Genomic DNA, 12,358 nt, shown 5'->3' on the forward strand with positions numbered 1-12,358 from the left:
GTATCATCCATACTCAACCATTCTTCACTCATCCCTATCACCTGCCTTCTCCCTTCCTTGCTCAGCAGACATTCCCCTTTTGCTCAGTGACTCCTTCACCCCATCCATCTCATCATTGGCCATCCCCTCAAGTTCACTTCCTCCATCTCTGCCTTCCACACCTTTTTTACTAACCTTTCATCACTCATTCTTTCCATGTGTCCAAACCATCCCAATAGTCTTTTATCAGCCCTATCTGCCATCTCCTTTTCCAACCCCACTCTCCTCTTCATTTTTCACTTTATCCAAGCTAGTAACCCATACCATACTTCTCATACATTTCAAACACATTTAAACTTTTCCTCTCTCCCTCTCTTAAATTCCAAGCCTCTACTCCATACAATGCTGTTAGCACAATCACCTTTTAGCATCCATTCACAGTTGTCTATGTCTCATAACACTTTTCCATCCCCTAAGACATTTGCTTCTTTCAATTTACAATTTAGTCCCACCTCTACTACTCCCTTTCTTGCCATCCACTCCCCCAGCTTCTCTCCTTCTACACCTACTTCCAACTCACTGCAACCCTCTACCCTTGTACATCTCATCACCTTACTTTTACCCACATTTATCTCTAACTTTCTCTTATTGCATACCTTCCCAAATTCAGCCACTAGCTCCCTATATCCTTTCTCTGATCCTACCACAAGTGCAGTGTTGTCAGCAAACAGCAACTGGCTCACCTCCCACTTTTCTCCGTTTCCTTTAACCATCCCCAGTCCCTTGCACATTACCCTCACCTTTACTTCATGCACCACCCCGTCTATATACACATTGAACAGCCATGGTGACATGACACAGCCCTGACGCAGTCCCACCTTTACCTCAAACCACTCGCTCTCTCAACTTTCCATTCTAACACAGGCTCTATTATTCTTGTAAAAACTCTCCAATGCCTTTAATATCTTTCCCTCAATCCCATATATCTGCAAAACCTCCCACAGTGCCTTCCTATCTACTGTCATAAGCCTTTTCTAGATCCATAAAAGCCCAAAAAACATCCTTACATTTTCCTAAAGCTTTCTCACATATTTACCTTACCACAAAAATCTGATCCACACAACCCCTACCTTTCCTAAACCCACTTTTCCTCACCAATTATTCCCTCTGTACCTTTTCTAATCTTTTTAATCAAAACCCTCCCATAAGCCTTCCCAACTACACTCAACAAACTGATCCCTCTGAAACTACTATACTCACATTTGTCCCCTTTTCCCTTCTAAAGTGGAACTATACAGGCATTCCTCCAGTCCTCAGGCAATCTACCCTCCCTTAGACACACATTAAGGGAGTGTGCCAGCGATTATTCAAAAAGTTCTGGTACATGAGCAAATTTTAGGTAAACATTTCTAAAGAATCTTCATGATGGTGGCAACACTCATACAAAGTTATACAACTGTATTTTGTTTCTATTTTTTAATACAGCATTAAATAGATAAAATATTGGCAACCTCTGGCAACCACATTGCATAAAAAACATTCTGAATATTGAAATAGCATCAACATTTCTATAGCTATTTCATTTTTTGCAACAGAATTGTGTTTATGGAGATATTTGGCAACTCCTCCCACCAGAATACCCCACAAAAACAGTGGACAGGGCACCAGTACTCTTGAAAAGGTCAAAGGTGACATCGCTCCTGGCACTCTCACCGTACACAACAATTTTGATTCCTCACCCTGTATTGTTGCTGTGATCATGGAAAAATTAGCAAGAAACTAGAGAGTGAAGCAGCAGAATATATAGAGGGCCCGTGAGTGCCTGAAATAGAAACAATAGGGAAAAAGAAAGAGGAGAAAAACAGCACAGCTGCACCCAGGACTCTGCAAGCATTTACTAGCCACACCCACCTTACACCTCCACCCACGCCACACCACTCACCCTCACCTCATCAAGAAAGAATTGGAGATTTGCTATACATTGCAACCATCAAACAAATGGTCACAAAAATTTAAATCCCCCATCCTGTAAAGTTTATGTTTTTGTTCTTTCTGTTGTAATATCTTTGGTTGTTCTTTATGGATTTTTGTCATTTTTGTTTCATTTGAAAGAAAACATAATGCTCTTTATTTTCTACAGTAAAAAAATAAAAATAAAAGAAATCTGAATTTGTAACAGAATTTTATTTATGAAACCTGAACTTTGCAGCATTTTTTAATTATTCAGAGAAACAAATTAATAAAAAAAAAAATCAGAGGTATTACTTTGAAAAAATTTATTCAATAAGATTTGTTCCCCAGACTCTAAGCTTTCATTACCAAGCTGAATGATGTGGAAGGGTTTTCCATTAAGTAATTAGAGCTTCACTAGATCTCACTATATCTTCATTAAATATTCACTATGCCTTATATATACATGAGAGGAACACAATACCCTGAGGAGTTACACACTGATGTAAGGGGTATTAATACCTACAGTAGCCGCGAAAAGTTTGGGCGCAAAATTATAGGCGCCCCAACTTTCCCCTAAACTCAAAACATGCGAAAAATACAACTTTCCACCCAAACTTTTCGCTATTTTTCAATGCTAGCGTTTGTACCCGTATTTAGCCGAGACAATACACACTATTTGGCAACTCTGTTTAGGCGCACTCGATGTCACATGGAGTCAGTTTCTAAACATCTCTCACGGAGAGTAGTCTTTTTTTTGCGGTGGTCTCTGTTTTTGTGCCTTGATATCTCCGTAATGGGAAGTGGTAAAGAGCTGGAAAGAGACACAGTTGTTACAATCATAACCCTCTATAAGGAGGGTTATAAGTGTAAAGATATTGCTACTCGTGTGGGAATTGGAGTGTGTCAAGTGCAAAAGTGGACCAAGAAATTTCGAGACGAAGGAAGTGACATCATTCGTACTCCAAAGCATCGCTCTGGTCGGCCAAGGAAGATATCAAATCGTACTTCTACGGTTCTAACTGCCTCCTACGGTTATTAGGAGGTTGGAACTTCAGAAAAAAAAAAAAAAAAAAAAAAAAAAAAAAAACACACACACACACACAATTTTCGTGGATTTCAGTGACGAGGGAGCACCTGTGTTGTATTAGTAGGGAAGGGGAAAGTTCATGGTGTAGTGGGCAAGTAAACAAAGGCAAAGGAAAGTCATTATTGAAGAAAATGGAAGGAAATGAGGAAGGGGATGAGCACATCCCAAACACCAGAAGGGGAGTAAGTAAACAATGTGCAGACGACACATATGATGTCGATCAAGTAAGCAAAGCTGTTAAAAGTAGGAATATAGATAAGAGCAGCTCAGTAGAAAGAGAAGATAAATATTTCTATGGATTTAATGAGGGAGGAGATGACAACCTCCCCCGATTAGCAAGTCTAGAAGAAAAACTAACAAAACTGAACAAATCAGGGAGGTTAGTTTGGCCAACTCGCAATAATTACACAGAGAGTTGATAAATTGGAAGAACTAAAGGAGAATCAAAACCTAACTAAAGAAATAGAATAAAAAAAACAGTTAAGAGAAGGAGGAATTAAAGAGGAATAATAAAGAAAATAAGAGTCCAAAACAAAAGAGGTAAGTGGTTAGAAAAAAGTTCAGGATAACAAAATTGAATTTAGAGATATAGTGAAAAAAAATGAAGGAACACACTAAGGAAACAGTTATTAAAGTGATGAGAGAGAGGGAGAATATAGTAAGAGACTTAGCAGATAAAAAGAAATGTATAATTATATTAGGAATGGAAGAGAAGCATAATCCAAATAGGACTATAAGAGTAAGAGATGAGAAAGAAAAGGTAAACAAGGTATCAAAAATATTTCAAGGTGAACAGGAAATAGGGAAACTGAAGAAATATATAGACTAGGGAAATACAGTATAGACAAGACCAGACCAATTAAGGTTAAATTCAGGTCACAAATGACAGCAGAGAGTGTCTTACCAAAAACAGAGAAACTAGCAGAAAGTGCTCAGTATAAACAGGTATGGATAAAAAGAGAGATGAATAAAGGGGAAAGAGAGGAAGAGAAAACAAAAAGAATTGAAGCTAAGGAAAAAACAAGAACAGAACAGAGTCAAAGAGAAATTCTATTGAAGGGTAGTGGATATGAAAGTGAGGAAATGGTTCATAGGAGAGAAAAACAGAAGGGAAACAGAAAACAGGATGGATGTAACAAAAAATTAAAACTGTCCACAAATATAGATGGATTAATAACAGGCTAGAATGAACTGAATGATTACCTAAAGGAAAAAGAGCCTGACATAATGGGAATTGTGGAGACAAAATTGAAGGGTCCATTACCACCCAACAGTGTAGGACATGGTGTATATAATTATTGAATTAGAAAAAGAGAAGTAAAACAAGGTGGTGGAGTTATGTTCCTGACTAAGAAGGATATAAATGTGAGGAATGTTACATATGGAAAGAATAGAGAGGAGATGATTATGATGGAAATAGAGGACAGGGACAAGAGCAGGAAGTTTGTGGTAAATTATGTGCCTCCTAAAATGGCTTTGTGGGAAGAGAGAGAACACAAGAATATGTTAGAAGACACAAGGATAACACTAAATAAGATAATGGAAGATGGAGGAAGAATAGTTATAATGGGTGACTTTAATTGTAAAGAAATCTGCTGGGAAGAGATGACAGTGAAGGGTGGAGATGACCTATGGGGAAATGTACTACTTGATATGATTAGAGAATATACAATGACACAATGGATACAAGAGAATACTAGGCATAGAAATGAAGAACCATCAAGACTAGACCTAATAATCACATCAGAACCTGAAATAGTGGACAAGATTGAATATAAGACACCAATAAGTAAAAGTGACCACATATTAGTTCAACTGGATTTAATGAAGAAAAATACATGGGAAAAACAAACAATATAGAAAGGGAGGAATGATGTATGGAAAAACAAATTTTGATAAAATGAGAAAAAAAAATCAAAAAGCAGACTGGGAAAGGATACACAAAGAGGAAACAAAAGTAGAAGAGAAATGGAAAATTTTGACAAAAATTTATAAAGGAGTGGAAAAGTATGTTCCAAAACAATAGCAAGAAAAAGGATATGTAAAATGTTAGTACAACAAAAGATGTAGTGAGTTAAAAGACAAAAGGGAAGCTTGGATAAAATGGAAGACAAAAGACCTGAAAAATGGAAAATATATATTGGTTAGAGATATGAATATACAAGTGCGCAGAGAAGAAAAGAGAAAAGACAAACAGGATGTCATAGAAAAATGTAAAGATCAACCAAAACTATTTCATAGATTTGTAAACAACAAACTGAAAAACAAACAAGAATTAGTTAAACTACAACATGGAGTTGAATACACAGAGGAAATAGAAATGGCAGAAATTATGAACAAGCATTTTAAATCAGTGTTTACGTGGGAGGCCATACAACTTAGAGATCTCAAGTGGGAGGGGAAAGTTCCCCCCTATGAAAGAGATACAAGTGACAAAGAATGAAATAATGAATAACTGAGTAATCTCGATGTTAGAAAATTGTATGGTCCAGATGAAATGGCAAACTGGATTTTGAAAGAATGCAGGAACTAACAAAATACATAGTCTAATAAACAGTTCATTGAAGGAAAGAAAATTTCCAGAAGATTGGAAAAGAGCAAATATAGTACCAATATATAAGGGGGGAAACAAAGAAGACCCAACAAACTATAGACCTGTCTCTCTTACAAATACAGTAGCTAAAATTTGTGAAAGAATTGTAAATTAGATGGGTAAAGCATTTGAAAAAAAAAAAAAAATGCAGTTTGGGTTTAGACAAGGAAGATCATGTGTCACAAACTTGATGTTTCTATTCAAGACTAATTGATACAATACAAGAGATGGATGGACTGATTGTGCCTTTCTAGACCTGAAAAATGCTTTTGATAAGGTGCCACATAAGAAATTGCTAAAGAAATTACAAACTGCAGGAGGAATACAGGGCAAACTACTAAGTGGATGGAAGACTTCTTGCATGAAAAGAAAATGAGAGTGGTGATAAGAGACAAACATTCCAATTGGGATGAAGTAATTAGTGGAGTTCCACAAGGAACTGTTTTGGCCCCAATAATGTTTGCTATATATATTAATGATATGAAGGAATTGAAGGTTATATGAGCTTCTTCGCAGACAATGCAAAAATGTTGAAAAATGTGAACAGCAAAGAAGATTGTGAGTTGCTGCATTGATCTCAATAAAGTATGGGAATGGAGTAGGAAGTGGGAGATGGAATGCAACATTAAGAAGTGTAGTATAATGTAATTTGGAAGAAGCAAAAAAAGAATAGTGGGATCATATACATTGGAGGAGGAAGAAATTAAAATAAAAAGGGAAAAAAAAAGAAGGACCTAGGAGTCATTATTATGAATATGTCCCCTGAGAAACATATAAACAAAATTTTTGGAGAAACTTTTAATTCAATAAGATCAACCAGTGGCATTTACATACCTGGATGAAGAAATGGTGAAGAAAATACTAGTCACTTTGATAAGACCAAAATTGGAGTATGCAGTGACAACATGGTCACCAAGTACAAAAAAATGTATAACAAAACTTGAAATAATACAAAGAGCAATTACGAAGTTGGCACCAACACTATCAGAATTACCATATGAGGAGAGGCTGACAAAACTTGAGCTACAGACATTGGAACAATGAAGAGAGAGAGGAGACTTGATAACTATTTATAGAATCATGAAAGGCATGGAAATTATTGATAGAGAGGATCTAATAAAATGGGATGGAAGAAATACAAGAGAACACGGAAAGAAAATTAAAAAAGACGATTATAGAAGAGACCTGAAAATGTGGTGTGTGCAAAAACGATACATGAATTCAAGAACAGGCTAGACAAAATGAGATATGGAGATGGGACACCACGAGCATAGCTCTCCTTCCCGTAAAATACACACCAGGAAATCGGAGAACAAAAAAAAACAAAAAAAAAAAAACTTGATGTAATAAAATCAAATGGTTTGGATGGAATTGCAAACTGGATATTAAAAGAATGCATAGATGAGTTGACGGACAAAATATACAAGATAATTAAATACTCACACAAAGAAAGGTACCACAGGACTGGAAAAATGCAAATATTGTACCAATATATAAAGGAGGGGACAAGGAAAATCCAACTAACTACATACCAGTCTCCCTCACAAGCATAATAGCAAAAATATGTGAAAAAGTTATCAAAAGTAGATGTGTTAAACATCTGGAAGAAAAATATACTGAATCCAAAACAATTTGGATTTAGACAAGGAAGATCATGTACCACAAACTTGATTTGCTTCTACTCGAGACTAATAGAAATAATACAGGAGAGGGATGGATGGGCAGACTGCTTTTCTAGATCTACAAAAAGCATTTGATAAAGTACTCCACACAAAAATAATCAGAAAAAGAGAATCAATAGGTGGTATTAAAGGAAAATTATTGGAATGGGTGGAAGATTTCTTGACTGGTATATAAGGACAGTAGTAAAGGAGATGCTAGGATGAAGAGCAGTGACCAGTGGAGTTCCACAAGGATTGGTGTTAGCACCTATAATGTTTGTATCTATATTAAAGACATGATGAAAGGTAAAAGTTATGCCAACATGTGGATAATGCAAAATTCATGAGAGGAGTGATACATAAGAACTGTCTCTTGTTGCAAAAAGAGAACACTATCTTCATGGAACCAAGAATGGAAAATAAATTTCAAAATAATTTTCTTTGTTAAAGTATTGAAAATGGATATAAATTTCAAAATATTTTTTTTTATTAAAGTACTGAAAATGGATATCTCTAAAAGATCATCTTTGAACTATTCTTTGGAAGGCAGAGCCATTACAAAGGCAAAAGAGGAGAAAGATTGGGAACTGTTGATAGAAGACAACCTGTCATCTAACAGCCACATTAGTAGATTGTGGGAGAAACATATAGACTGCTGCAGAACACTGTGATGGCTTTTTCACCATATGGATGAAGAGATGATGACAAAACTCACAGAAATCCTTATCCATCCAAAACTGGAACATGCATCAAAGGGAATGGTCCTCAGATAGAAAGATACAAGATTGAGAAAATACAAACATCACCAACCAAACTAGTTCTCAGTCTGGTAGATAAGCAGAGAGCAATTGGCAGATAAGATCTAAAGCATGACTGTGTGGAGTTACTGTGTCCTACCTATAAGAGGCTTCTCTGCCACCATGGAAAGGATGGAAACCAGGTGAAATACCCAGTTTCCCATAAAGATTGTTACCTCTGAGATGCAAGGGAACATACCAACCACCAGAAGGAGGTGCTGCCTGGTCTCCAGATCAGGCTCAGAAACACACTTTTCATTTTATCACTTTTCTTGAACTCCTTCTAGCTTTAGATATAGAAATCAACCCAGGACTATAAACATGTCCAGCACACACAAAACCAATTTCATATATAAATCAAATGTAACACATGAATTCACCTCACACGTAGTACACTTGCCAATACAAACCAGTACACAGTGTATTAGAGCCACATCCACCACACAATACACCCACCCAAAAACATACTACAAAATAAACAGGATCAGAAACACACAAAGCTGCTTTAGCTCCTACATGAACTAAATGTACATATATCTCTAATACAGGAAACAAATTTAACACCACATTCAACACAACCTACATCCACCAATTAGTGGAGGAAGACAACACACAACACAAAGGTGGATTGATGATATTGACATAACATACCCTTCTCCAACAAAAGAAACTAAAACACAAATGGACACAACTAAAATAATCTCAATACATTACACAATTAAAGAAAACTTAGAGCATCACAAATATCTACTGCACATACTATCTAGCACATCAGCCCCTGGAGGATACATCCCTCAACTTCAACATACTAACAAACCACATACTTGCAGGTGATCTTAATGCACATCACTCAATTTGGCTAAACACACTAACAGTAGACCAGAGGAAAAAAATACTAGAACAACTCCCTTGCATGTATTCAATTTTAGCAACCATTCCACTGGGCAACCTCTAAAATGTAACCAACAAGCAACCTCCCCTGACATAACAACATGTTCACCCATTCTCCAAACACAGACATGGGAAACCATATATGATCTACCCTCAGACCACTTTCCAATAAATGTCATCAGAGAACTTTAAGAACTCTCCAACCTCACTCACATGGGTAAGTTTCATTTATCACTGGACAGGCAATTGTCACCAGAACATCAACTTGGGGAAGCTGGCTACCACTTGGAGGGTCAGCCACATACAACTGCTCAAAGTACTGTACTCAACCCAGTGAGTTTTATATCCATTCATGTCTGACACTAGCTGTCTATCAACTGTTCAGTGTTCACCTTGGTCACAGATTTGGAATGTAGTTCCTTCAGGGCTTAGTAAGCAGGTATGTGGCCATTTGCATTGAAATGGCCCACAAGATCCTCAACAATTTCCCTGACATACCTCTCAGTATCTCTCCTTAAGTCAGTTCCAATCTGCCAAGTCCTTCCTTAAGTCAGTTTCAATCTGCTAAGTCCTGTATCAATTCAGGCTATCAGCCAAATTGGCAACATTGCCCATCTCTATATTCACCAGTGTTTTGCACAATGCACCACTCTTTGATCGTGAAGACTCTCCAATGCAGTTTTCAGTAGCTTTTAGTTTCATGCTTGAAGGTATTCTACAATTCTTCAGTGTCAAGGACACAAAGCACTTCAACTCAGTTGGGGACTGGTGGATTACATCTTGTGATTCTCTTGAACTTGACACAGCCTTAGAGTTGCAACCACAAATCTATGATAGGTCCCAAAGAGAGCACTCCAGTAACTCTCCAGTTCCCTAGTATCTTCTGTCATGAACTAACAAATCTGTAATCAATCTCCTTTGCTATATCTCCAGCAATCCCCATTTTTTTTTAAACTGCAAAATCTAGGAGAGAACTATTAATATTCTGGGTTCCTGAGCTATGAACACCAACACATATCCCACACCCAGTTCTGTTGTTACTAGTAACTGCATTGAAGTCACCCAAACCTACATGTGTCCTAAGATGGGCACTGGTCAACAATAAACTTCACATAGTACATCTCTTTTCAAGTTCATAAGTTTCAGTAAATCCATAAACTGCAATAAAAGAGATGAAGCCTATGGTAAGTTTCAACCTCATCAGCTTTGTATAATCATAAACTAGGGGGAGCCCTATAATGATAGGCTGTAGTTGGCTCAAGTCAACAACTACCTTCACAGATAGGTCCCATTAAGGGGTGACTTCACCCAGGAGTCATGGGAAAGTATATGCACCCACCACCTTGCCACTGTGGGGGACAACCATGTGCCTTGAGGTGTCAACCTAGGCAGGTAGCTGCTTGGCCAAAATGTACTTGACTCAATGGTAGATGAGGCACTGCAGCTGATTTCCCTCTCCACCTACAAAGAGTGACAGGAGTGGAATAAACTGCCAGGAGAGGCAGTTTTAGCTAAATCTGTAAACATGTTCAAGTCAAAACTGGAACCACTACTGAAGACATTTGGGGGGCACTTGATGAGCCAAAGAAGGCTTCCTACCCCAACAAACCTACTTCAGCTGCTTCACTAACCAGTGGTGTGGCACTGGTAAGATTACTAGTAAGAATATACCATGGTGAGCTAATAATACCATATCATGTACTACAGTACCAAGGTATAAAAAGTTTTCCCAAACTTCAAGGTCCTCATCACATCAACAAGACTAAAATGCATCATACAATAAGGAACCATTGACAGGCCCTTGGTAACTGTCTCTGCAGCCTCATCTCCCTATGTAGTGATTTGAAAGTGCCATTCAACACCTCTAATGACTTCATAAAACATACAGCATCATTGTCAAAAACAAAGATGGTGACCTTTGTGTTGCAATGGATACTACACCATGATACTGGTCAACAAATGTCCAAAACCTAGTTCATGTAGATGTTAAGTGTTAGGGCAAGGTAATACCTCTGCCTCACTCTTGAATTAGTTAGAACAAAGCCAGATCTTCCACACTTCACAGCACTACTTAATACAATGACCTCATGCAACTTTCCTTTAACATATAACACAGGTACACAGTCCTTCGGAATAAATATGGCCATGGGCATGTACGAACATAAGGAAACAACTCTATACCAACTGTAACTGTCCGACAGCTCTCTCCAGGTTAATAGAATTAACAATGAACCAAGATTTCCAAATCAAGTTCTACTTCTCACTTGACAATATGACTACTTATGCAAATTCTAATTCTTTCATTAACTATAATGAAGATTCTGTACTTAGCCTAATGTTGCATTACTTACACTTGACTATGTTGCATAACAGTTTGGTATTAATATATAATTCTATATTATGTGAATTTAGAATGGTTTGAAGCATGACACATATAACAAGCTCTTTCATGTATCAATTACAAATTGTAAGAGGGTTATTCACTTAAATAATTGTGAAATCAGGTAACAATTTATTGGAGTTAGGTGTTAGATTAGTCCACTGACAATTCTTTTTCCTCAAACCCAATGTCCTGCCAAGTCTTGAAAGTCACAAATTGCAGTCATCTCTTCACTGTTACACTAATCACAACTATCAAATCACATCACCTACAAGAACAGACGTTTTCTTTGCAACGAAATCATTCAACGAGCAAGTTTCACGAAACTACAAAAACAAATAAAAGTTAGCCTAAACTTAATGTCGTGATTGTACACGGTCATGACTATCCACTGGGTAAGTTCTACGATATTCTTGTATTCACATAGAACCAACCTCATGATGTCCATCTGTGTCGTCTCCTTCTGCATTTTTATCTTCATCCTTTCCGCCTTTTTGTCCAGATGATTCTTCACCCTTGTTCCTGCTGCCTTGGCCCTTGGCTGCCATACCATCTCCTTCGTCTTCTTCAGCAGTTTCGCCATTATGCCCTTCGTCTGGGACACTTTCGGGTTTAGAATCAGCACTGTCTGACATATCAACGATATCAACCAATATCTAATGATTTCTACTATGTTTTTCGTACAGATTATCGTCGTTATCTCAGCTCCCCAGAATGCGCGAGTGTAAACAACGCTACCATTTGAGCATACAGAAATTCAACAGTATAAATCGATCGTATTATTTAAGATTAAATGTCGTCTAAAATAGAAAAAATTATCAATAAATTATGCCCATTTAATTTAATCTCTATTGTAGTCCAAGAACATATTACTTTGGACAAAACAGAAATATTTAACCTATTTCATTTGTTGAAACAAAGGACGGTTTGGCTTTACAATGGGAGTAATTTATTAACTGTTACGTAAGATCATGGGTTTAAAATTTCCTACATCATTTTTCTATCCTATTATATATC

The 12,358-nt window shown here is 37.1% G+C and overlaps 1 protein-coding gene across 3 annotated transcripts in view; it reads right to left on the reverse strand.

The window, feature by feature from the left end:
- The window catches only part of LOC143025407 (uncharacterized), an 86,610-nt gene extending 74,507 nt beyond the window's left edge, over positions 1–12,103 (reverse strand). For all 3 annotated transcript variants that reach the window (XM_076185040.1, XM_076185041.1, XM_076185039.1), the window contains exon 1: positions 11,776–12,103. In XM_076185040.1, coding sequence (XP_076041155.1) covers positions 11,776–11,976 — 201 coding nt within the window. In that variant the 5' untranslated portion in view covers positions 11,977–12,103. The remainder of the gene's footprint in view (positions 1–11,775) is intronic.
- Between the last annotated feature and the right edge of the window lie 255 nt (positions 12,104–12,358).

Source organism: Oratosquilla oratoria, chromosome 5, assembly GCF_046742065.1.
Source record: "Oratosquilla oratoria isolate Oo_2021 chromosome 5, ASM4674206v1, whole genome shotgun sequence".
Classification (NCBI taxonomy): Eukaryota; Metazoa; Arthropoda; class Malacostraca; order Stomatopoda; family Squillidae; genus Oratosquilla; species Oratosquilla oratoria.